The 24,789-nt window shown below is 42.4% G+C and overlaps 1 protein-coding gene across 3 annotated transcripts in view; it reads left to right on the plus strand.

The window, feature by feature from the left end:
- The first annotated feature begins 2,373 nt into the window (after positions 1-2,373).
- Positions 2,374-24,789, plus strand: part of OCLN (occludin) — a 30,156-nt gene continuing 7,740 nt past the window's right edge. The window contains exons 1-6 of one of the 3 annotated variants that reach the window (XM_083404102.1): positions 2,374-2,394; positions 6,019-6,107; positions 9,879-10,581; positions 12,466-12,624; positions 20,504-20,643; positions 24,400-24,594. In XM_083404102.1, coding sequence (XP_083260228.1) covers positions 6,058-6,107; positions 9,879-10,581; positions 12,466-12,624; positions 20,504-20,643; positions 24,400-24,594 — 1,247 coding nt within the window. In that variant the 5' untranslated portion in view covers positions 2,374-2,394; positions 6,019-6,057. Of the gene's footprint in view, positions 2,395-2,631; positions 2,818-6,018; positions 6,108-9,878; positions 10,582-12,465; positions 12,625-20,503; positions 20,644-24,399; positions 24,595-24,789 lie in introns of those variants that run through there. The other 2 variants (XM_083404100.1, XM_083404101.1) reach the window with 2 other exon arrangements.

The following is a 24,789-nucleotide window of genomic DNA, read 5'->3' on the forward strand; positions in this document are numbered from 1 at the left end:
TCAGATTGTTCCTCAATGTTTATAAATATGCAAAATATGATTATACATGCTAATTAAGCCATTAAAAAATACTGTTTATGCTGTTAAAACTAAAATAAGTAGATTTCATGGGGGTAAAGGTTGTATCCAAACCTCTGTGATTCGTGTTCCACTCATGCAGTAGAACGTCCTTTTCCTCTCCTCACAGGTCTCCAAAATCTGCTCTGGAGGATCGCCCAACTCTCCAGGGCAGTTTTTGAGCATGTGCAGAGGGCTGCACAGGAGAGGAGAGTTCCAGTGTGCAAGTGATCATAATAGCAATGTTGGCTACAACACACAATATTGCATATATTTAAATAGATAAACAAAACCACCCTCCTCACAAAAACCCAGAAAAATTGCTTTTCTGAAGATTTTACATCATAGAGAAGATTTTTACATCATAGACTTTTTTATGGACATGCAAAATTCTCCCTGGTGGAGCTCAAACTCCCATTTCCTGATTCCCAACTTCATGGCGATTCAGTGAAACATTAAAAGTTGCTGCTATCAGTATGTGTCTGTGGCTACCCTTGTTGTGTGTCCTGGCTGCTTTGTTTTGGCTGCTTGGCAAAAAGAAAAAAGAAAACAAAAAATATTTCACTCTCTGTGTCTGAAGGGAATTGGAGTCCAAAACTTCAGGAGGCTCCAGGATGGGGAAAGGTTATGTAAACAAGATTGAGCTGGATGGCTCTTTGGTCTGTATGAATACACAGTGGAGCTTCCCATGTTCCTCTCTATACCTCTCTGCCTCTTTAAACCCCCTGCAGATTTGTACTGAATCTTCTAATTGTGCACATTTCTCTCTAAACATTTTAGCATGTTGGTTTTGTGGTTGTATGCCAAGGCCTTCCCACTAACTAGTATATGAGTGCTTTTCAATGAGAAAAATAACACTTCTGTCAACAAAACAAGGTGGTCAGCAACATATACATAAGTGGCTGGCTCACCATCATCTTTGGCACATCATAGAAATAAACATCTCTAGAAAACTCTGTAGTTCTCTGGTCCCAAAACATATTACATCTGTTGGTGAGACAGGAACACTTTAACTGATAACTTATCTCATGGAATCACTGGGTAACAATTATACATAACAACTTCCTCTTTCTACACTCCCGCTCCTTTAATCACACCCACTGTCAATTCTGTAAGTTCTGGAAAACAACAACATGTTATGAGTTTGGGGTGGGGGTGGGCAGTAGGCTGTGGGTGGAGACCCTTCTATTGCTTGGGCCCCTCTTCTAATTCTTGGAATAGCCAGATAGCCTGGTAAAGCCTGCTAAGTATGGGTCCTTAAGGGAACAAAGGAAGTGGCTCTGTGCCTCCTTCAATTGTCTATTAGTTAGAAAGACAAAAGCCCAAAGTGGAGAGTTATGTGAGCTAGAAGCTGGAAGAAAAGCTGCAAACTGGAAAGGGAGAGAGAGAGGAAGAGAGATAAGACATGCCTGGTCTCTGTTGGGATCCAAGGATGTGAGTATGGGAGAAGCAAAACTTTCTTGGGGTGTTAATGCTTTGAACCCCTCCATCATGGGTTCAGGTTGTATATATGTGTAAACAAACATATATCATAAAGACAACACAGTCGCCACGGTCCCTCATTCCAAGGAAACCAAACCCCAGTGGCTGGGGAAACCCAGCCGGATGGGCGGGATATAAATAATAAATTATTATTTATTATTTACTTCCCCAGCCACTAGGGTTTGGTTTCCTTGGAATGAGGGACAGTGGAGGCTGTGTTGAATAAACGTGAATAAAATATTGGGGTGGGGGGAAGGCAGGTAAGCCCTGTCTCGCATAATCAATCACAAGATGCACACATTTGAATGACAATGCTCATTAACTGGGGGGGGGGGGAGGACAGGCAGACCCCCTCAAATATTTTATGGGTGGGCCCCTGGGTCCCTACGAGTTGGCTCCTATTGTTCTAAACGTCTTAGTTTCTTTAAATGACAGTTGTTTAAATTGTCTTTTTTGTGGACATGTTTTGTTTGGTGTTTCGTGGACATGTTTCTATTTGACCATCATGGAACAACTCCGAATTTAAGAGAGTCAGGACAATTACCCAACACCTGAGTGAGGGAAAGAACCACCTCTCTCCCTCCCTCCGTCCCCCCACCCCCTCTCTCAGGTATGTGAGCGATTCCTCGCAAGAACACCTGGTTTCAAGGACTCCAGGATGACGCGGCAGCCTCGGCGAAGTTCACCCCACCTGGGTAAGCGCGTCGAGGCACTTTTTGTGTGCCAGTCTCGTCCCGGCATCCCGAACAAGACGCCGAGAGCGGAGCTCCTCTTCTTCCCGACGGAGCCTTGTCCCTTTAAATGCGCTCTCTCCCCTCCAAGCGCTTGCAGGAACAACCTGTTTGCCGCCGGCAGGTGAGTATCAGGTGAAGAGGTCACATCCCCGCGCGCGGCATTCCCGCTCTCCTACTCCCTTGGCCATTCCGGGGCCCCATTACGGCCCCGCCCCCGGGCTAGGAGAGGGAAGGCGCTGGGCCAATGGGGTTGCGCCGTGCGCGCATTCCGAGCCGCTCAGTTCCGAGCGAGCTTGGCTGGTTTCGAGGGAGCGGGGAACTCCTCACCCCGCCCCCTCCCTTTCAACCCCCCCAGGTGTGCCGGCACTGCGCATGCTCCGCTCGGGTGTGGCACTCCCTCCGCTCGCTCTTGGCTGCGGGGAGAAGGAGGAGGAGGCGGAGTTGGAGGAAGAGATGCGAGTTCTTGAGGGGAGAGCGTGCGCGCAGCAGGTTGCAGTTCATCGGCGAGCCAAGGTGCGCTTTTCTTTGGCGGGGAGCTGTTTGGGTGAGTCCAAAACGTGATAGGTGTAGACTTTTTCAAGAGGGGGGTGGGAAAACTATACTCTGAATGACTTTGCTCAGGCTTAGTAGTGATTTCAGGTGGGATATCTCGTTTATGCTTGCGAGTCCCAAGCCAGGGCTTAAGCCCTTCAGCCTAGCTGCGTGGGCTGAGATTGTGAGGCTAACCCAAATCGCTCTGGATGGAGCCAGCTCTTTCAGGTTACCTGGAGTTGGCTATTGTGAGGGAGCTTTATTTTGTGGTGGGTGGGGAAGAAAGGGGGAAGACAGCCATACTTCTCTAGTCCCCCCCCCCGCTCCACTTCCCCCTTAAAACTTTACAGGACGCTTATCCGAAACTTAAAACTTTACAGGACACTCATTTGCGATTCATTCCTCCAGGTGGCTGAGATTTAATTTTCCTCCATATAACTGAGATTTAATTTCTTGCCGCAGCTGCCTCTTCGTCGTTCTCATGCAAAGTCTGCGGTCGTTATCGAAATATATTAATTTAGCGACCCTGAACTTTATTTTGGTTAAGTGGCATGAATGTTGTTGGTCTAATATGATTCGCTCAAAGACACGTCCAGTTTTAAATGAGCACTGCTCATCGACCAGGTGCTTAAGCCTCCCTGATCCTTACGAATTCTTGTTTGTTCTTTTGTCTATCATTTAGGAATTAGCTTGCTTTCACTCTGAGCCGTGTTTCTTGAAAGTGTGGTTGTAAACAAGGCAGTGAGTCTGGCAGGTCTTTAGAGCCCTAGGTGGCAAACTTTTATACTGTATTCTAAATTCAAAGCCTAATCTCACTTATCTGGGAGTAATTTACCTGTTGATTTCAATAGGATTTCTGAGTAGACATGGTTAGGATTACTGTTAATCTGCAGGAATTAATATGGAATTTTACACTGGTTAAAGCACATTAAAATCCACTCTTCCCCCCCTGCTATTTCCTTGTTCTCTGCTCCAATTCAGTTTTATCTCGACAGTGAGGGCATCTTTTTAAATAGGTGGCCTGAGGGCATAAATGATTTTCTTTAATTGTTTGACTTTTCTGTTCTCTCATTTCCTAAGGCTGTAATTCTATGCACACTTTTACTTAAGTGTAAATTCCTATGAATCCAATGGGTCTTGCTTCTTTGCAAATGTCTGTAGGGTTGTGCTGCGAGTTTGTTATGTTGAAGAACATGCTTTAATTGGTTTTCGCTATACAGTAGATGGGTTCATGTTAAAGGCTACTGGTTCTGTATGCCAAGCAGAGAACTAGGACACTGGTAAGTTAGAGGACTCCTGCAAGTGCGTCATCAAGAATTGCACGTTCTGAACAATGCACTGGGAGGTTGGATAAGTTTGACGTCTTGGCCAAGGGTGGACTCTGATCAGTCAAATGCTTGGAAACTGGTTTCACATAGACTTGTCACATAATTAAATAATAGCATGTGTAAGTGCAGGCTGGTAGAATGGGTTGAAATTGTAAGCATTGTCAGTGTTGAGATCTGGTTGAAGTTTTTCCAATTTTGTGCAAAGACATGACACAGTTTTAGTTAACAAAATGAATACATTATATTTTTAAAAGGGGGTTTTCTCATTCTTGCATGTTGGTTTCCAGTACATTCCTAAATTAAGAGGGCGATTGCTTCAGAATGTGGGACTGCAATTAGGTGGAATATTATAGTAATATGTATCTATACCACATTTTTCAAGTTGCGTAGATCGATAGCCAGAACACACAGCAGGTGGATCTGCTTCCCTTGCTTTGTATGTATGTTTGTTAAGCCAAGTGTGATTTTGTGTTTGTTGGACTTTCCAGCGTCCTGGAATAGGTTTGTTCAGAAATTAATCCCATTTAGTTCAATGGAACCTGCTCCCTGGGAAGTGTGTTTTGGATTGTAGCGTAAATCATGAAATGTAGGGATGATATGAGCATAGATCATGTTTGCAAATGTTCATGTTTAAAAACTGAAGAGAGCTCGGTCCTACATTTATAATATAGCAATGTGGAATGCTAAAAAGAAATACTGGCGTGCAGTGTGGCATTATATAGAGAACACAAATGCCCCTGCGTGAAATGCCCCTGATCCATCACATAAAACATATAAAGTGTGTGGTTTGTTTTTTAACCATAATATGCAAATAGCTTGGAAGTGCCCACAACTTGAGTGCTTTCTTTACATTCCCCTCTTTGTCCAGACATGAGCAACAACTTACAAACCACAAGCCTTGGGCTAGCATGACGTCTGAACCAGTACTCTGTCGGTTGTTTTTCCCAAACAAACCATGATAACATCATGGTGAATTTAGAGAGAAGCAAACAAGAATCTCTGGTTCAAAATTCAGGGTAAGACAAAGCTTGTGGTTTGTTGTCACAGCTGGCCAGAGTGGGTTGTGAAATGGAAGTGCATCTGTATGGACAAGCCTGCAACTCATGAACAGTATGGTTTAAACCAACCATGCACCATACCTTAACATTACATGAAAACACTGCCATTGAGCGTATGTGTAGATCTGCCATCTCACCTAAAATGAACAAGGGAGCTGCTGTCTGGGAGAAAGATAAAAGGATGTATCTTTAAAAGTTTGAATTGGATTGAAGAGATCTATTTTCAATAGATGGAATCAATTTAATTATATTAAAAGGAATGAATGAGGAAGTTAATTATGAGAATTGGAGAGGGGGTGCTTCAGTTTATATTGTATCCATAAGCTGCAGTCCTGTGCATACTTATATAGGTGCAAGACCATTTACCAAGTAAAACATACTTCCTTGTAAACACACTTGGGATTTCCTGTAAATTTAGATGGAACATAAATAGTTGCCCCTGTATCATACATGGTAAACAGGGATGGTACTTGCATGTGCGTGTGTGTCCTCAAAGTCCCCTCATGCTGCTGAAATTAGGCTTTAAGGAAGCATTGTAGCTGATATAACTGGTTGCAGAGCATGGTTTGTTATGGGGTGTGTTTGTGTGCCTGTGATGGTTTAACCGATTTGTAAATGTGCCTGCGGGTCAAAAAATGTGGCGACCCCTTATAGAACATAAATCATTCAGTCTCTGCTGTCTACATCTACTTTGCTGAAAAGAGTTGTCTTGTTATTGTAATTTAGAAACTTACCACTCCATATTGGTGTGTATAACTATTGATGGTTTGGTTATGGTTGACTTAATATTCTAAGTTGAGTTTCTTTTTCCCCCATTTCTTATTATAGATTTAAATTCTTACAGCTAAACAGTCCAGAGCGTCCACTATGTCATCGAGGCCATTTGAAAGTCCGCCGCCTTATCGACCCGATGAATTGTAAATATCTGTTTTTCTTTTCTCCGTGCTAGTTCAAATTATTGTTGATAACTAGTGTACACTGTTAAAGATAAGAATTCTGGCAGCTCCCAACATTAATTGTATAAACAGTAGATGCAGTTTATGCTAGCTACTTTGTCACTAAAACAATGCATATTTTGAAAATTAAATTATATAATGGTTGTAACCATAAAGCAGACACCAATTTAAAGCTCAACATAGGTACTCTGTGTGTGTGGACGTACACTTCCTATTGAGAATCAAGGGCATAAGGGGGGTAGACTATCCTGCCCCTGCTATAAATTGTACAGCCTTAGAATAGAGAGAGCATTGTTAAATCCACTGTATATATGGAGAGATTTCAAAATGGTTGTGACAATACAATGGTGGGAGAGGTTAGCTGATTGATGGTGAAAATAAGTTTCCTTAGCAAGCAGGTTTGTGGATTTCATAGCAAACTCAAGTCTTGCTGAAACTGAGTCCGTATTTTTTTTTTTTATCACATTTACATACCACCTTTTATTTATCACATTTACATACCACCTTTATCTTCCAAGGAGCTCAAGGTGGTGTGCATGGTTCTCTTCCTTTCCATTTCCTCCTCACAACAATGCTGTGAAGTAGGTTAGGCTAAGAGATGGTAACTGGCCCAAGGTCACCCAGTGAGCTGCATGGCTGAATGGCGATTTGAACCCTGGTCTCCCAGGTCATAGTTCAACATTCTAACCATTATGTCATGCAACTGAGTGGCTTAAAAAAAAAAGTAGTACACTCTAGCTACAGAATGCATCTAGCCCATCGTCTTCAGATTGGCTTATCCAATCATCCCTCTTCTTAAAACACAGCTTAAGTTTGGTAGAAGGCTGCTGGAATGCAAATATAATCTGTGCAGATCTGTTAGCCCACAGTACCTAGGAATTGTGACCATAAGGTGGAAATAAATTCTGTGTTTGAATCTGGTAAGACTTGTCTCCATGTAAGGTGCTTAAGGTCAAGGAGTCACTGCTTAATGTGATAACAGTATTGTCGATCTTTGCTGTTTCTGCATATTGCGACTGGTGAAGGTTTCAACACCTGCACTTTTTGTGTTTAAAAACGTGTATGTTTTCTGGCAGGAGATATTTACTGAATAACTGAATATTTAATAATGTGCAAAGAATTGTCTGCTTTCCAGCCTTGTGAGCTGGAGGTTTGACTGTACTTTCCTACTGACTGGAATGTTGCATTGGAAATGACTGGCAAAAGTACAATTTACTTGCTGACAGAGAGGACGTTCATGGGGGAAGGATGGTTTTTCTGTGCCGATTGTGATAGCATGTGTCAGCCTCCCACAATCTGGGGAACCTTGAGTGTTTACTGGGGCTGATGGGTTTCCAAAACACCTGGACTGCACTTGGTCAGGAAGGGGTGGTCCACAGAGGCCTTTGTTTTCTTGCCCACATGAGTGACTGGGAAGATTCATCAAATCCTGTTTCTATGTTAGTGGACAGGATTGGTTTGGAAAATGTGCTTGACCAGTCTTCAGCTACTATAGTTTGGTAATGTGATGCTTTTCTCAATCCAGTGCCATGACATCATTAAGCCTGTGATGGCATTCCTATGGGCATGCTTGTTCCTACAGGTCATTCCAACCTGTGGGCTTTGCCTCTCATAAACTTAAATACAGAAGGAACGTCACATTGGCATTATGGCTGAAGATGTATGCTTCTTTTAGAAAGCATCCAGCTTCCTTCCCAATACCACCCTACCTATTACCGTATTTATGTGAATCTAATGCACCAGTGAATCTAATCTGCACCCTAATTTTTGCGATGTAATTTGTCCAAAAAAGGTGCACGTTACATTTGAGCAAATATGGTAATTGATTTTCACTTGCTACAGAGATGACAATGGGATGATCTGTGGGACAGATTTTTTTATAACAGGTTTTTATAAAATTCTGAAAGATTGTAATTTTCTTATAAACTGCTATATTACAATCATAGAAGGTGCTTTTGTGGTTGTTTCTCTCTCTGCAGTAGTGTTAAAGAATAGGAGATGTTAGAAAATTCAGTATAAATGGCTTTTCAGTATTTTTTAAGCTAATGCAGGTGAACGTTGTCACAAGATACAAAACTCACGCCATGTCAATTATAAAATTGTCTTGTGGCATTTTAGAGGTTGCTTTCATTTTTAAAATACAGTAGGAAAGGGACAGTGCTTTCTCATTTCCCAACCACTTGGAGGCATTTTGCATTCAAGCGGTATATAACTTGTATGAAATAAAATACATTTTGGGGTTTTTAACTCACTCACACATACAATATGCAATAAATCTGGCTTACCTGAAAGAGTTTATTGCACCCATACCTGTGTTCATAAATGTGGGAGGGGAAATCTCTTTCCTCTGCCCCACAACCCACTTGTAGTCTTATTATGGGCAGAAAAATGCCACTTGTCGTACTTTGCATTCAGTTACATGTGCTCAAATGTAAAACCAACAGGCAGAAAATCCATCCATGGCATGTGGAGGACTCTACCCTTCTGCAAGCAGCTCTCCAGCTGTGTGCTCCCAACTCTTTCTGCTCAGCACTAATCAGGGCTGAGTGTGCAAGTGCCCCACTTCGCAGCACTATGGAGTGCCCAGCATGGGAACTCCTGTTGCCCTCCAGCCCATGCCACTTATAGGGAGATGGTGAACATCTGTTCTGTGGAACAGACAGCAGCAAGGGCCAAGAGGTGTGCTGGAGAGGGAGAAGGAAGTTTGATTCCAAGAGGTGGGAGAGGTTGCTGAAATGAAAGCTACAGAGCTGTGTGGGTGGAGGGGAGGGGAAGGTGCAGCAGGGGCCCACTCCCCATAAGCTCAGAAGCAGGGTAGGGGGTGATCTGAATGGTGTTGTGCCCCATCAGAGATGTTCATCTCTTCCTGCTCCTTTTCCAGCATTTAGAAAGTGCCCAGTATGCAAGGAGCCACCACCACTGTTTACTGCAAGGTTCATGTGTACACACATACAGCCCCTACCCCACCCCACCCCAGTCAGTTTTGGCTAGCCAAGCAGGAGCAGCTTATGGCTGAGCACAACTAAGTTATGTAAGGTTTTAGAAAGTGGGTCAGACTCACCCTCTGCAGAATCCTTTGAACATGCAGCTGGAATGGGAGATGGATGCCAACCCTTGTGCAGGCTCTTGCTTCCCAGATATTGAGTGTAGTGTCAGACAAGGACCCCGTCTTCCAGGGGTAGGATTCTGACAACAAATTTTGGATTGACTACTAAGGCCAGTCAAAGTTTGTGAAACACTGTACAGAATACATTCAGACCATATAATGTGTATTTTAAACATGGCAGATGTAATTCTTTATTGTAATTGATAAGTGTAAACAGTTTTATTATGTTTAATTTTAGTGTTTACTATTGGATTCTAATGCATTATTGCATACTACTTTATTTGGTATAAGTTGTTTATTTTAAACAACTTTTTGTGACTTTGTATATAAGATCTGATTGTTACTATTTATGTTTGGTGTTTTATTACTATTTACTATTTATGTTACTATTTATGTTTGACGTGTGTGTTGGAAGCTACCCAGAGTGGCTGGGTAACCCAGCCAGATGGGCAAGGTATAAATATAATAATAATAATAATAATAATAATAATAATAATAATACTGTATGCTGTTATAAAGGACAGTAATTAAATGGTTTTCAGATGTATCTAGGGAAATTAATATTTCATATTTTAATAGCGGTTCATAACAAGGCGTGTTTTTTATATATTTTTTTATTTTTGCAGCAAACCTTCACACTATGTACCAAGCAATAATGCATATGGTGGTGAATTCCATTCTCAGCCAATGTACTCTCAGCCTGCATATTCCTACTATCCGGAAGAGGAAGTTCAACACTTCTACAGATGGTCCTCCCCTCCAGGAATAATCAAGATCATGTCTGTTCTCATAATAGTGATGTCCATTGGCATCTTTGCATGTGTTGCATCCACGTTGGCTTGGGACATGGATATGTATGGAACTGGCCTGGGAACTGGTCTGGGAACTGGTATGGGAACTGGCTATGGCTATGGCATGGGATCTAGCTACGGTTTTGGTAGCTCCTTTGGTGGCTTTGGAAGTTCTTATGGCTATGGCTATGGAGGAAATTATATTGATCCACGAGGAGCAAAAGGCTTCATCATTGCAATGGCAGCTTTTTGCTTTATTGCTGGATTAGTGGTTTTTATATCGGGCGTTACCAAGACTAGCATAGCCAGGTCAAGGCTGTATTACCTCCTCCTAATAATAGGAAGCTCCATCTTCCTCTTTTTGATATTTATTGCGGCCATTGTATATACACTAGCAGTGAACCCAACTGCACAAGCTTCTGGATCGATGTACTACAATCAGATTTATGCCATGTGCAGCTCCTTTTACTCTCCTACGAACACTGGAGTCTTTGTGAATCAGTACTTGTATCACTACTGTGTGGTGGAACCTCAGGAGGTATGTAGATGCGACAATTAAGAAATTCAAAATGCAAAATACTAGTTGTATTTCAGTCCTGAATCAAATGGTGTGCTGAATAATGATGCTAAAACTAGTTTTGTAATTGAGCTATTATTGATTAGCTTATACTGGTGGTTATTTAGCTAACCTTGGACAGGTTTTGCAAGAATGTGATTGTTCTCTCTTTTTTAATACTGTCTATACTGCTCTAGAGAGGATCCAGATGATTAATTGGAGGCCTAGACCTAGTGAGTAGGGGCTATCCTATGTAGATTCAGGGTTTCAACATGGCTTGACTGGGTTCATTTACTGGAGTCACATTGCACCTCTAAATCTTGAGTTCAGATCTATGTATCCTGGTTTAAGCTCTACTTGAATTATTGAAACACTTGTTAGGAAGCAGCTGGAGCCTACAAACCCTGCTAATCCTTTTAGCTGTTCCTTTTATGGGTTTGTCTATGTTGATCCTTAATTGAATAACCTGTGCTAGCTGTCTTGGGCAATTATGTTCATGGACAGTAATTCAACTCTGAAGACATATTGAATGGTCTTGGACAAGTTTCAATTCTCCATTTGTTTGTTTGTTTAAAAAAATCAATCGGTCACCACCTAGGATTTTTGCAAAAATCTCAAGGGGATTAATAAAAATAATTTGAAATGAAAGTATGGGGATGCTAAATAGCTGCAATCATATTTTTTTGATTGCAAGAATGCAATTGTTTGCTTCTGCTCAAGGAAGTTAAAGGCTAAGCATGAAAAACTATGCTCAAATCCCTCTCCCCCCCCCCCCGCCGGCAACAGCCTGATCTTAAAACATTTTTTCTCACAAGAAAGTTCTGCTGAGCCTTGCCTTCCAATTAAGAAAATTTTGCAGATGTGAATGTGAAGGAAATGGCTCTTTGTTTCTTTTCTGCCCTATGGTACACAAAAGTAGACTGAAGGCTGAAATGAAGATGGTCCCCTGTCATGGGGAGCTAGTTCAGAACTGGCAGAACAGGAGCCAACCAATCAAAGTATGAGCTTATGTCGGATGACCTCCCCCCAAATATTTGAGAATTGTTTCTTGCAATAGCAGACAAGTCACTGCTGCTTGCCAGGAGGAAGAATTGGGAGGGGTACAGCAGCAGCGATGTTAGCACGGTGCAAACACACCAGCAGGAACACTTCTGTGGCTCCACTGGTGCTGCCACTTTGCCCCTCCCACTGCCTCTGCTCCACCCTGCTATCTGCAACTGGTTTCTTGCATTGCTGTTGATAATTGGGAACCTTGCCTGAGCACAAAAAAGACTTTAAAAAAAGATCACATGTATTCATATACTGTGAATTTTGCCAGTAAAGCGCAGGCAGGTGCGGATTCATACTTCTCAGTTAATGAGGTTGCCCTAGGACACCTTATTTTTAAGCACTAGGTTCATCTAATTGAGCTAAGCATTTCTTTTCTTCTTTTTTTTTTAAAAAAACAGACTGTTAGAAAGGCGGGTATCTCTAAATTATCCTTTACCTTTCATTATTCCTTTCTTAATCCTATGAAAGCCTGAGTTTCTGGATAAAGAGTGTATCAAGTTTGAGGAATGGCTTGCCTAAATAAGTGTAAGGAATTTCTGCCTGCATTGAGATTCCAAGTAATTTACGCTGCACTTTGCATACCAAGTCCTGTCATAATCAGTTTTTGCAACAATCTTGTGAGGTGGGCCACCATTTTAACGATTCTGTTAAGTGCAGTTAAGTAACCATGGCTAAAAGAGTAAGTTGCTTAAGACCAATGTGTTTCTGTCTCATTGTTACTTGTAGTTTTGAAAGGGATAGATAGTCGAATTTAAGACTTATCTTTGTTCTGATTTGTTGCATTTTAAAACTCCTATTGATCTGTTCCTTTCCTAGGCTATTGCCATTGTATTGGCCTTCCTCCTTGTTGTAGCTTTTGCCATAATAATATTCTTTGCAGCAAGAACCCGAAGTAAAATGAATTACTATGGCAAAGTGAATATCCTGTGGGACCACGTAAAAAGTTTTGAAGAGGCTCCCAATGTAGAAGAATGGGTAAGTTATGTTTTAATATTTTATTTTGAAATTTTTGTCTTCAATAATTGTGAGCCTGCATTAAAGATTATATACGTGCATTAGTGACTACAATTCTGAAGAATCATTAAGTTTAGTGATTATATGAAGTTGTGTTTTTTTTAAACCCACCTCCTAAGTATTATTTCTTGAGGCAGCAGGGTTCATTCTTGATAGGAGTCTAGGGAAGACAACCCATTTTTATCTCTTTGTTCCACAACGCTTGTGCTGGATAGGTTTTCTCCAGGTTTGCAGCATGTAAAATTGCAGTTTGCACTCAGAATGAACAAGCTAAATGAGTTGTTCACTACGGGTGTGGTGTGTTCTGGGCAGAGAAAAATATCCCAGGTCATATACAGTCAAGAATTGGCCCTTGGATTGTGTTTTGCTGGTGCTGTTTACAAAGTCTAAATGCTCTTTTGGAATATAAATACTAAGAATTTTCAATGTAACTTCAGGTAATTTGAGAGGTGGTAGTACAACATTTGAGATAACGATGCAAATGTTATAAATGCAAGGCTGAGCATTTAAAATACCTGCACTGTAATATAAAAAGCAACTCACCTCCTTATGCTGGAGGTGCTTAATTAACTAGGAAAATGACTCAGTTTAATCCTTGCTCTTTTATGAGTACAGTATTCACTGTGCACTTTGATATTTTATGACTTGCACATGACACGGACTTCGTTTGCCCTTTATCCATCAGGCCAGTGTAAAGGGACTGACTGCTTCATATAGTGCCTTACATGATATGAAGCAAATGTTTCGGTGAGACAGTTTCGGGGCGTGTTCTTTACTAGCTAATGAACTTGTTTACTCATGTTTCACTCTGCCAGGAGAAGTGCGGGTGAAAAAAAAAACACCTGAGCCACATAACAAATCCCAGTGAATAACTATACAGTACCTGTAGCTTTTTGTATTTACCAGAGATCAGATATCCCAAGCAGAAAATTATGACTAACTTCTGATATTTGAGGTGGCTTTTTGTGAAGAACTACATTAACACTTTAGAGGAAATCTCTTCTGTTTTAATGCCGGGGGAGTTCTGAGGTTCACTTATATGTAACTGATTTTTTTTTTTTTAATGACACTTTGTTCAGGTGCACCCAGGAAATCCACAGTGACCAATTTAGAATTATCCAGATAAAGTACTAAATACTCATGGAGCCTTTTATACTGCATGTTCCAAGCTCTGCAACTTGTTACAGCCTAGAACTGTGGCTGACCAGAGTTATTAATAGATCAAGCAGAAAGTAGTGGGATTGGATGTATATTGCCTTTTAGATGTCCTGGAAATGGTCAAGGTCAACCATGACTTAAGAGAGTAATGTATTAGCAACACTGCTCATTCATGCTTAACCTGGTGTGGCTGACTTGTGGTCCTCTAGATATTGCTCAAGTAAAACTCACATCAGCCGCAGTCATAATTACAAGTGAAAAGGAATGGGGGAGTTCAGCAGCATCTGGAGACAAGAGCTTAGCCATCTCCAAAAACTATTAAAATCTGTCATAGTTACTGTTGTCGAGTAGTATATTCAATGGCTTATCTAGCGCTTTGTATACCCAAGTTGTAAAGCCAGGTTAGGTGGGCTGTCACAGCTTTTAGAGTGCACATAAAAACACTCTTCTATCACCATACTTCAAATGGTAATTAGAAACAGTTGTAGCATTCTCTCATTTTGTGGCGGGGTGGGGTGTTTAAAAAGTCTTCCTCTTCACACTTTGTAATGTAGTCGTACCTTGGAAGTTGAACAGAATCCGTTCCGGAGGTCCGTTCGACTTCCAAAACCAAATCGCAGCTTCTCATTGGCTGCAGGAAGCTCCTGCAGCCAATCAGAAGCCATGGAAGCCCTGTCAGATGTTCGGGTTCCGAAAGAACATTCACAAACCGGAACAATCACTTCCGGGTTTGCGGTGTTTAGGAGGCAAAACGTCTGAGTTCCAGGGTGTTCAGGATCCAAGGTACCACGGTAAAGGTAAAGGACCCCTGACAGTTAAGTCCAGTTGCAGATGACTCTGGGGTTGCGGCACTCATCTTGCTTTACAGGCCGAGGGAGCCGGCGTTTGTCCACAGACAATTTTTCCGGGTCATGTGGCCAGCATGACTAAGCCACTTCTGGTGCAACGGAACACCAAAACCAGAGCAGTGCATGGAAACACCATTTACCTTCCCGCTGGAGCGGTACCTATTTATCTACTTGCAGTTTTTGGCATGATTTTGAACTGCTAGGTTGGCAGGAGCTGGGACCGAGCAACGGGAGCTCACTCCGTGGTGGGGATTTGAACCGCTGACCTTCTGATCGGCAAGCCCAAGAGGCTCAGTGGCCACCCGTGTCCCTTACCACTGTACAATATATCAACCTAAAATGAAATACATGATTACGTTTCTGAGATACATGGATGAGTGTTTGATACATCCACATGTCAGAAAACCGATAATCTTCCTTTTACTTTGGCATATGCTGATTTTGACCTAATTTTGGCAATAATTATAAACTAGATGTGCAGGGGAAATGAGGGTACCAAGCTTCCCGGGACTTCCATAACATTCCTCTGTGTAGGATGTACCATGTGCAGTAACTCCACCAATACTGGGCCAGTTTCTGTAATGACAAACCATGGTTTTGCGTTGCATGAGCAAGCCTCAGGCTTGCATGCACCCTCCCCTTTTTTCCATGTTCCACTTAATAAGTTACTTTCAGGATTGCAGCCAAACATGATTTGCTTTTGCATATTTAACAGCAAACTATATTTGCCATAACTCAGGAAGTGTCAGGGAGAGGTGTGAACATATATGTAAATACAGGCTTCATTCCTGCATTGCTAAACCATAGTTTGTCTTGTATATTTATTGAATTGATGGGAACAGCAGGACTTCCGGAGTTGATTATTCAGTGCCTCGGTGTCTTACCACAACCATTATATATGTCCTCAGGCTTACTTTACACAGTAAATAGACAAACTTGGGTTTACAACCAAGCATATACTCAACTGGGAGTTGCAGCCAATCATGGATAATGCATGTGTTTGCATTCAGACTTCATATTTTAGGTGTGCCCTTTTAAATATAATGCGAACCACCATACTCTGGTATCTGCCTGTTCTGCTTCACTCTTTAAAGTGAGGTCATGCTAGAGGTCTTGCATGTATTTCAGTTATGCCAAACAAGAGGATGACTTGCTGCAGCTCTTATAACTTAGCGAAATAGTCTTGTTTACCATGATTTACACGTTCTCTTTTCTTCTATGCTGTAGTCCCCACAAGAATCCTGCTTCCAGCTAATATGTACAATCACTTTAGGTGAATTTAGGCAGTTGAAAATTTTCTAAAATCGTTTGATTCTCATGTAGTACACACTGGGTCAACAAACCAGCTAAACTAAATAAGTGAGTTCCTTTGAGCTTAAGTCAATAGGATGAAATTTGTGCCAATCCAGTTCTCAGGGTTAAATGGTTACTGGAGCTATTCCTTGAAAAAGGGTTGTTATGTTAATTGGACAGCTATCTTTCGTTTGTTGTGTGTGGAAAGTACATTAAGTTTGAAAAGAATACAATGACTGGGTAGTAGTAAGTGAAAACTTCTTTCCTAGAAACATTAGCCAAGGAAGAGCTGTAGCTCCATGGTGGAGCCACCCATCTTACATTCAGAGAGTCTCAGGTTCAATCCCTGGTATTTCCAGGTAGGGCTGAGAGAACCCCCTGGAAACCCTGGCTGCCAGCCAGTGTAGACAGTATGGAGCTAGATGGACCATTGGTCTGACTCAGTAGAATGCAGTTTTCTCTTCCTCGTGGGGAACTCAGTCATGCAGGAAGATCAACTGATGGTAGTAATGTAAAGTTTCAAAAGACTGCATAAGGCTCTTCGCAAGCCCTGCATAGCAGGTCCCAATAATCATAATCTGGCATCATTGTGATGTCAGGTGATTGACCAGTGAGTGACTCTACCCATCTCTCTCCTGTGCCCCACAAGGGGAGAGATAAGGAGCAGATTTTGTCCAGCACACTTAGTCTACTTGGTCATGATGGCCATAATGGGGAATTCCTTGCTCAGCGTAATCCGCTTAGTCCTTACTCTGTTGGCTTTCCACTGTAGGCAGACCACCTTTTCCAGCTTGGTTTTTGTTTTTCTTTCCCCTGGTGTCCTGCATTATGCATTGCCATTGTTTTGGCTTTGTTATTGCATATGCCTTAAAAAAACCCAACAGCATTAATCACCTTTAACACGGTGTGTCCAAGGTAGAGAGAAAGAATAAGAAATTCAGTATAAATTAAAATGAGTATGAGCTGTCCTCCAGCGCTGTTTGTGTTTTGGAAAGATGAAATTATTTCATCTGGAATGTCACACTTCTCCCCCTCCTTTTCCCTCTTAAGTAGCTGCTTCTGTGCTCTGGAAAACTTAGCTAACAAAGCTATGCTATGGCTGTGAAGAGATGTAGGCTTTCAGCAACTCTGTATGAAGTTTTAAACCTCTGGAGAACTTGGAGCCAAAAGCTTTTTGTCATATTAGTTCTACATAGAGCAAACTGGAAGAATGCCATTTTTTTTGGGGGGGGGGTGGAATACCTTTCCCCTTAAACACTCTTAACAAATATCCATGTAAAGTTTGAAAAACCAGTCAAACTGCTCTTTCCCTCCCTCCTTCCTCTGCCCAAAAGAGATCGTGAGGTGAAGACACATAGCACTCCATATCTAATACTGAATATCAGATGGAATTTGAGAAGAAAGTAGTTCTTTGTGAAAGTAGCTTCTTGGATGGGGTGGTTGTTGGTATCCCTCTGTCTCAAGAGACAATGGATTGCACCTCTAGGGGTGAAGGCAAACTGCTCTGTTAGTAGCATGGAAGTGACCTTCCTGGGGTGCAAGCCTGGGTAGTGTGTATTGAGGTCTTGGGCTGCTCAGATGACAAGACCCCCCTCTCTCGACCTCGCTGATGTGGTCCAAAGGAGCAGCAACAACAAATTTTATTATTTGTACTTCACCCATCTGACTGGGTTGCCATAGCCACTCTGGGCAGATTCCAACAAATATAAAAGCATAATAACATCAGACTTACGCTTCCCTATGCATTTGGCACCAGCTCGGCTGCAGGGGTCACTGGAAGGAGGCGTACAAGGCGCCACCTTAGGGACTGCTCCGGATTTCTGTAAGGTTTATTCCTTTGCCTTTTCTTCTCCCAAGGCAGTGGAGGTTTAGACTGTATATTCACAGAACAAATGTCTATGCACACCGTTTCACAAAATGTTGAGATTAGAACCCTGGTGCTTTCTAATGTGGTATCCAGATACTGGCAGGGAATATTTTGCCCCATTGGTTAAACTGCAAATCACTGCAGTCCCATGCAGCTTTGAAGCCAGTATGAATTTGACAAAACCCTGTAACTCAGGGGTGGAAAATATCAGCCTGTGTGCCAGATGTAGCCCCTGGGTCCCCCTCATCTGCATCATAAGCATCCCCTTCTTGCTGCACCCCTGCCCTCCAGCTATCAGGCTTGGGAAAAAAGCCTTCATTTATATACAATTATCCCCTGGGGTGGCCATTGTAAACCTTTCCTTCCCCAGCCAGGACCCCCTGTGCTGCAATTAGGCTTGAAAGACTTCCAAACAACAGAAGCCTAATTGTGATGTAGGAGAGGGGCTTTCTCTCCCCCGCCCTCCAGGCAGAGCTTGGGAGGAGAGTTAACCCTTCATTCCCCAACTGTGATCCCAGAAAATCCCTGCTTGCAGGTAGGCATGAAATAAGGTTTCCTTTCCATGCTAATTGTTGTTAGCGGCTTGGGGTTTGTGACTTTAAAAGCTTTTAAAAGCACTCTTTTTAAAAAAGCATATGTGAGCAGGGGGTGGGGTAGCCACACCCCACTTTTGGCATGCAGCCCCCCCCCCCCAGTTAGACAACAGGAAATGCAGCTTTTGAGCTGAAGAAGGCTCCTGCCAATACTTAGCCATCAATCTCTTGTGGTCAGAGCTGCTCCAATTCATGCAGAGAAATTTCTGCCTAGCGGGTGTTTTATGCCTTAAAAGAGAAGTACGTGTGTTCTGTGTCTCTTGATATGAGTGGTGCACTCCATATGTAACTTCTGCCCCACCTCAGAATGGCACGACTGGAATTATTTAGCAAGATGCCACAGCTGCCCCCACCCACACTGTGTTTATATCATGGTGCCATATAGTTAGAATTGTTTTTACAAATTCTGCCACCTTGGGCTGAACATTCCTGAGACTGGGTGATTTGTTCATGCATCAGCATGGAAACTGACCTGGATGGCTCTGGATTGATATCCTGGCTCTTGCCTTCAGCCAGCATGCCTGGGGGTCGGAGCCGCCTCATGGGAAGCTCTTTGAACTGAGAAGTTGGCTGATAAGAGAGCCAGTCACTCAAGGGGGAGGCACTTGGATTCTGCTCTGGGCAGCCTGCTTTGTGTGAGGTCAGTGAGGGTGTAGAGAGCTGAGCCTTTTCTGTGGAATGCGTTTCCCAGAGTGGGCTGCCTGGCTCCCTTGGTGATAGCTTGTTGCCTACAGGTGAAATTGTGGCTCTCCTTGAAAGCTTTTTCTACTGGCTGACTTGGTTTGTGTGTTTAAGCTTGCTTAGGCTTTTAATTAGCCAGTTATGTTTTGATGTCTGAGTTATTCCTGGACTGCTGTGTTTGTTTGTTTGTTTTTCATTTTCGTGTGATAGTTGTTTATATTGATTTTTTTTAATGAACCTTAATGTTACCATGTGTGCATTTCATCACCTGCTGTTGTTCTACAGCAGAGAAGGTGACTAAATGCCTGTATTTTCCGGATGAGTCAAGAAAGGGGATTCCCCAGTGGGAAGCTCTCGGGTGTTCTTGGTGTGGGATACTGGGAATTCTCAGGCTCCATCAACAGGCATGCAAAAATCACTGCAATAGGTCCAATTCAAGTAAACAGTTGTGGTAGTAGGAACCGGTACAACGAGTCCTGCTAGAACAATGGGTCTCCCCCCGTTTCCTACCCCTGGGCACCCGGGTGCCCCCCAAACAGCTCTGGGAGAACCTCAGAACAGTTCACAAGGGGCAGGGAATAGCATTTGTCCTAGTAAGCAGAAATGCTTGTGCTGACGAGCAGACATAATAGGGAGGTGTTGAATTCAAGTTCAGCATTTGTTCCCATGTGTGAGGGGCTGTTGAGAATGACTTCTACAAAGGTGTCTCATCCCGGATCTCTTCACCTGTGGGTCAGACTAAGAAGACATGATCACTATGCACCCCATTCTGCAAGTCTCACTTGCACATTGCTGTATGCACCAAAGAAGGGACAGGAATGCGCATTACCTCTTTGGTTTCCCCACTGCAGCAACCCCCTAAACCCCTATTCAGGAAGCTGTCGCCTGCACACACACAACAGCTGTTGAACTGTGGTTTAAGTTAGTAAATTGGATGGAAGCTGGTATGAGGCATTAAACAGCAGTATTTCTCAAACCCCTACAGGATAGATATTCATAGTGGCTAATGTCATGCGTACACAGTTTCAAACACCAGCAACGGGAGCGCACTGGAGCCAGAGTGAATCTGTACAAAGCCTTATTCTCAACATGCACATTTGAGGCAGGCTTCGTTTGGTGTGAAATTTTGGCATTTGAAAAATGCATAATTCTCCCTTGAGTGTAGTTGCTTATTATAACCTCTTTGGGCAGGGAGAGCTGGCAGGCAACCTGTTCTTTAGTGCTGCATTGTGGGCTCAGCCCTCTACTGTGGAGTCTAATCCTTTCTTTAAATACACATTTTGTGCCATTTTAGAATCTGAAATGCAGCCAATTGAAAGCCGAAAGAAGTATTCTCCTCTGGGATGACGGCATCCTGTTCAGTGTTACGTGTTTATCTTAACACATGTATGTCCTTCCAGGTGAAGAACATAAATCCGGAGCCAGCAATACCTACCCCTGTAGCTGACTATACAGATCGAGTTGCCAGTTCTGTGGGTTACCCGGTTTCTGAAGTTCCTGTACAACAGATCTATAATGACAATAGCTACAGAACTACTCCGTAAGTATAAAGGTTCCTGTTTTTTTTCTAATTGAATGGACGCAATGCAATAGAAAGACCACACAGGATCAATATTAAGCAATTCAAAGCAGGTTGTGATATCATTTTCTCCTGCCACCCCCCCTTTCGGAACATTAATCAGTTACTAAGATTTCTGTTGACAAAACTGTAACACTGACCTGCAGTTGAAAGGGGTGGGGGGCAGTAACAGTGGCAGATTCAGGGGAGTGTGACTGGTTCACCTGCACTGGGTGCTGAATTTTGGCATTACACAGGGTCCCACTGAAATTTGAAAGCCCAAATTCTGACACTGGCAGTGATCCCAGGATCTGAATTACACCTTTGTTTTGGATCATGGATTAGTTTAGGTGAACAGCTGGCAGATAGGTTAACTAGCTAGGTTGAGGATGGGGTGAAGGGTGGTTGTTTTAAGCTTTTCTTATGTGAAGTTCTCCAGCCTAGAGGGGATAGGAAAACGTCAATAAATAAATAACACTTGGATCTGACCTGTCCAGAGAGTTAAGAGACGAGGGTGTTTGAAAAAAAGCAAAAAAGCATACTGTTGACCTTCATCTCGTAGCTACTTATCACTTTGTCATATACAGGATTTATTTGTTACAGTGTTCATCTGGGATGTGCATAGCTTTGTGGGGTTTTTTCCCAATATTCTGAGGTAAAAGCAAGGCTGGAGCCTGAGTGGGTATACTTTTCAAGGTATAAAGACCTAACAATAAAAGTGCAAATATTTTATAAAATGTAGAATGTCCACATTCACACTTACACAACCTGAGAGAACAAACACAGGCCCTGTGCTTTTAAGAGCGTAGTTTCATGGTTACACTGCTGTTTACTTTTCATGTGTGTCCTCCACTGTTTAATAAGTATTTGGATAAGGATAACCAATCCGCATTTTGATAACCTAGGAAGTAAACATAGACTTACAGTCCTCTGGAAGTAAGTCTTGCTGAGTTCTGTGGGACTTGTTGTCAGATAAGGGCATAGGATTACAGACTTAGTCCCTTGGGTGTATTGTTCTTTCACTGTTGCACCCTGCATTTCATAGCATTTTGTAAGGGAATTTATGATGAAAACAATAACATAAAGCCAACACCTAGAAACATTAAAGCAGCACTAAGAATCCTAACTCTAGGGATTTTTAAAGAATGAGCAGTACTATCCTATCTTCCTTCATGCATCTTGTAAATACTGAACAGCCTTAAAAAAAAACTTCTCCCAAGTTCTTGGGTGTGTGGAAATTTTTAAAAAGCTTTTAATCAAGAGCCAATATCAACTTAGGGGTGTGTTGGGAGAACGTTAAGCATAGTGATTTGAAACAATCATGTTATCCTCTGGGCTTGTAGAGGTTGCTTGAAGAGATTGCTCTTCTTGTAATATTCTCTGGCTCCATTGTTTAGAAAACTGACTTGCCTTCTATTACAGTGGTACCTCAGGTTACAAAAGCTTCAGGTTACAGACTCCGCTGACCCAGAAATAGTGCTTCAGGTTAATAACTTTGCTTCAGGGTGAGACCAGAAATCGTGCTCCGGCGGCTCGGTGGCAGCAGGAGGCCCCATTAGCTAAAGTGGTGCTTCCGGTTAAGAACAATTTCTGGTTACGAACGGACTTCTGGAACGAATTAAGTACTTAACCCGAGGTACCACTGTATTGGCTTCCATTGCCCACTTGCTCATCAAGCGTTCCTTACATCAGGTAGTATGCCCTCCAGATGTTTTGGACTAGAACTCCCATCAACCGTAGCAAGCATGGCCAATGGCCAGAAATTAATGGGAAATGCAGTCTATAACATCTGGAGCGCATCATACCGGCTGCCACTGCCTTAGGTGATGTGTTGGTGGTTTATCATTACTTTGCCCCCATGTATCACCTTTTAATTGGGTTCAAAAGGAACTGGTGATCAGAAAGTATGTCGTTCATCCAGCTTGCCTTCGTACCTTAAGAACTATGTTTTGTCTGGAAGATAGCCATAGTTGAACTTGTTAGTTATTCTGTTTATGAATGAACATAATGGAATAAGGACAGTCCTTGCATACATATTACATGAAATAGCGCTGTAATGAATGGTTGTCAAAGGTTGATGGCCATGTTTTGAGAGGCGCAGCAACACCATCCTGCTTGCAAATTTAGCTCACAAGTGAAGATTTCATAATGTTCTCAGTCTCTATATTGAATGAAATAAAAACACTGCATTCATTGGGCGGGGGCAGGCAGGGCGGCTTGTCACATTAGTGGTATTCAGAAGTTTCACAACCATGTCTTAACCTAGAATGTGTAAGTCCCTCGGTCATCTGGTGTCTAATTGCAGAAAATAAATTTACGGGGGGGGGGGGGGCGCTAATATTTTTATCACCATGCATTGGAAAGTGTTCTACCAGCCCAATCAAGTTTCTTTGTAGCTTAGAGTTGGGCAGGGATCACCCTTGAGCAGATGGAAGAAGATGTGTTCCCAACCACCTTCAAGCTAAAAAGGAAGGCTATGTTGCTAAAACACTCATCATGGCACGGCAGGCAAACCAGCTAGAGAGGAAAGTTTGGGGCAGCTGTTTGACTGGTACTCAAGCCACCTCAACTAGTCCCTGCTAAACCAAACTCCTGTTCTCTTACCCCAGTTCCCCCCAAATAGAGCTGGAAATTGTGTCTGACCTCCCATGGAGGCACAGCATAAGGTCAATAACTACAGCTGCAACTCTATGCCTGTTAACCTAGGAGGAAGACCCAATGAATGTAACGAGACTGACTTTGAAATAAATATACCCAGGATTGCATTGAAAGCAAAAGGCAGGGTCCTAGAAACCACACCATTTTGGCTATCAGGGCCAGCCAAAATGTGCCTGACCCAAGATGTGCCACTCTTGTTTTGTCACTTAAAGACTAAGTTAAATGTAAACCACCTTCAATAATGGCTGAACACAAGTCTCAGGGTGGTTTACATAATTAAAAATAAGTTTTGTTATGAATATTGGTCTGACCCTCCCCAAAACTGCCCCCAACTATGGCTATAGCAGGGAGGGTCAGAACCATATTCACAGTAAAATTTAATTTTAATTATGTGAGCCGTGTTGAGAGGGGCTTTCAATAGTAAAAAGATATGACAAAACAGAAGATGATGAGGGAAACTAAGGCAGGGTGTATTGTATATCTGGTAGCTTCACTTGCACATACTGAGGTTTGCTTACACAAGGATCTGAAGACTGTTGTGTGTGTCCCAAAGGAAACAATAATTAATATCATTTTGTCTTAGATTCTTGAAGTCAACTGTTTTCTGTAAATGACAGGGAGATTAAATGTGTACAACTTGCAAAAGGTTGGGATACTTAAAGTTAAGGAACAGTCAAGCAAATGTGTCCAACATTTTATTTCATTAAGTTCAATGCGTAGGTCCCTTTTGTTCCTATTTTAATCATTAGTTTACTAAAGCTGAACAGTAACTCTGAGCCCTTAGAATTACAGGGGTTACTCTGATTAACATTTCTAGAGAAGGATACCAGCTTATGCTACAGAGCAGAAAGTATATGGCACGACTTCAATGACTTTGTTACCTGCTGCATTAGTCCACCTGACTTTGTACAACGGCTCTTAGACAATAACGTCATTTTGTGTGACGAAGAATATAATCTTAACATTGGGAAAGCCTAGCGTTAACAACCAGCAGTCTTTATTTTGTGTCTCTTAATATCTGCTCAGTGTATTGATGCTTTGGCATGAAACTGGAAATGAATTGTTCTTGTTTTGTAACAGGATACCTGAAGTGAATTTAACAAAGAGCCCAATGCCACCTCAGTATGCCAACACTAGCAGTTACAATGGGTCAGCTAAGGAGCCAGCACAAAAAGGAAGAGCAGGAAGAGCAAAGAGAACCTACACCGACAACTACGATGCAGATTACACCACTGGAGGAGAGTCTTGTGATGAACTGGAGGAGGACTGGGACAGGTATGGACAATTCCATACAACTTGGGCATTGGTACCATGTTAATGGCAGCCTGGTTGTAGAACATCGTACAGAGAACCCCACTTATTCTAACTCAAGTTGATGCAGGTTACCATGAGGGTTTAGCAGGTTGTGTATGTTATGAAGGACACTGGGATACAGTCTCCTACCAACACTCTCCCTCTAGGTTTCCACTA

This window comes from Podarcis tiliguerta (assembly GCF_965153285.1).
Source record: "Podarcis tiliguerta genome assembly, chromosome: 11".
NCBI classification, from domain to species: domain Eukaryota; kingdom Metazoa; phylum Chordata; class Lepidosauria; order Squamata; family Lacertidae; genus Podarcis; species Podarcis tiliguerta.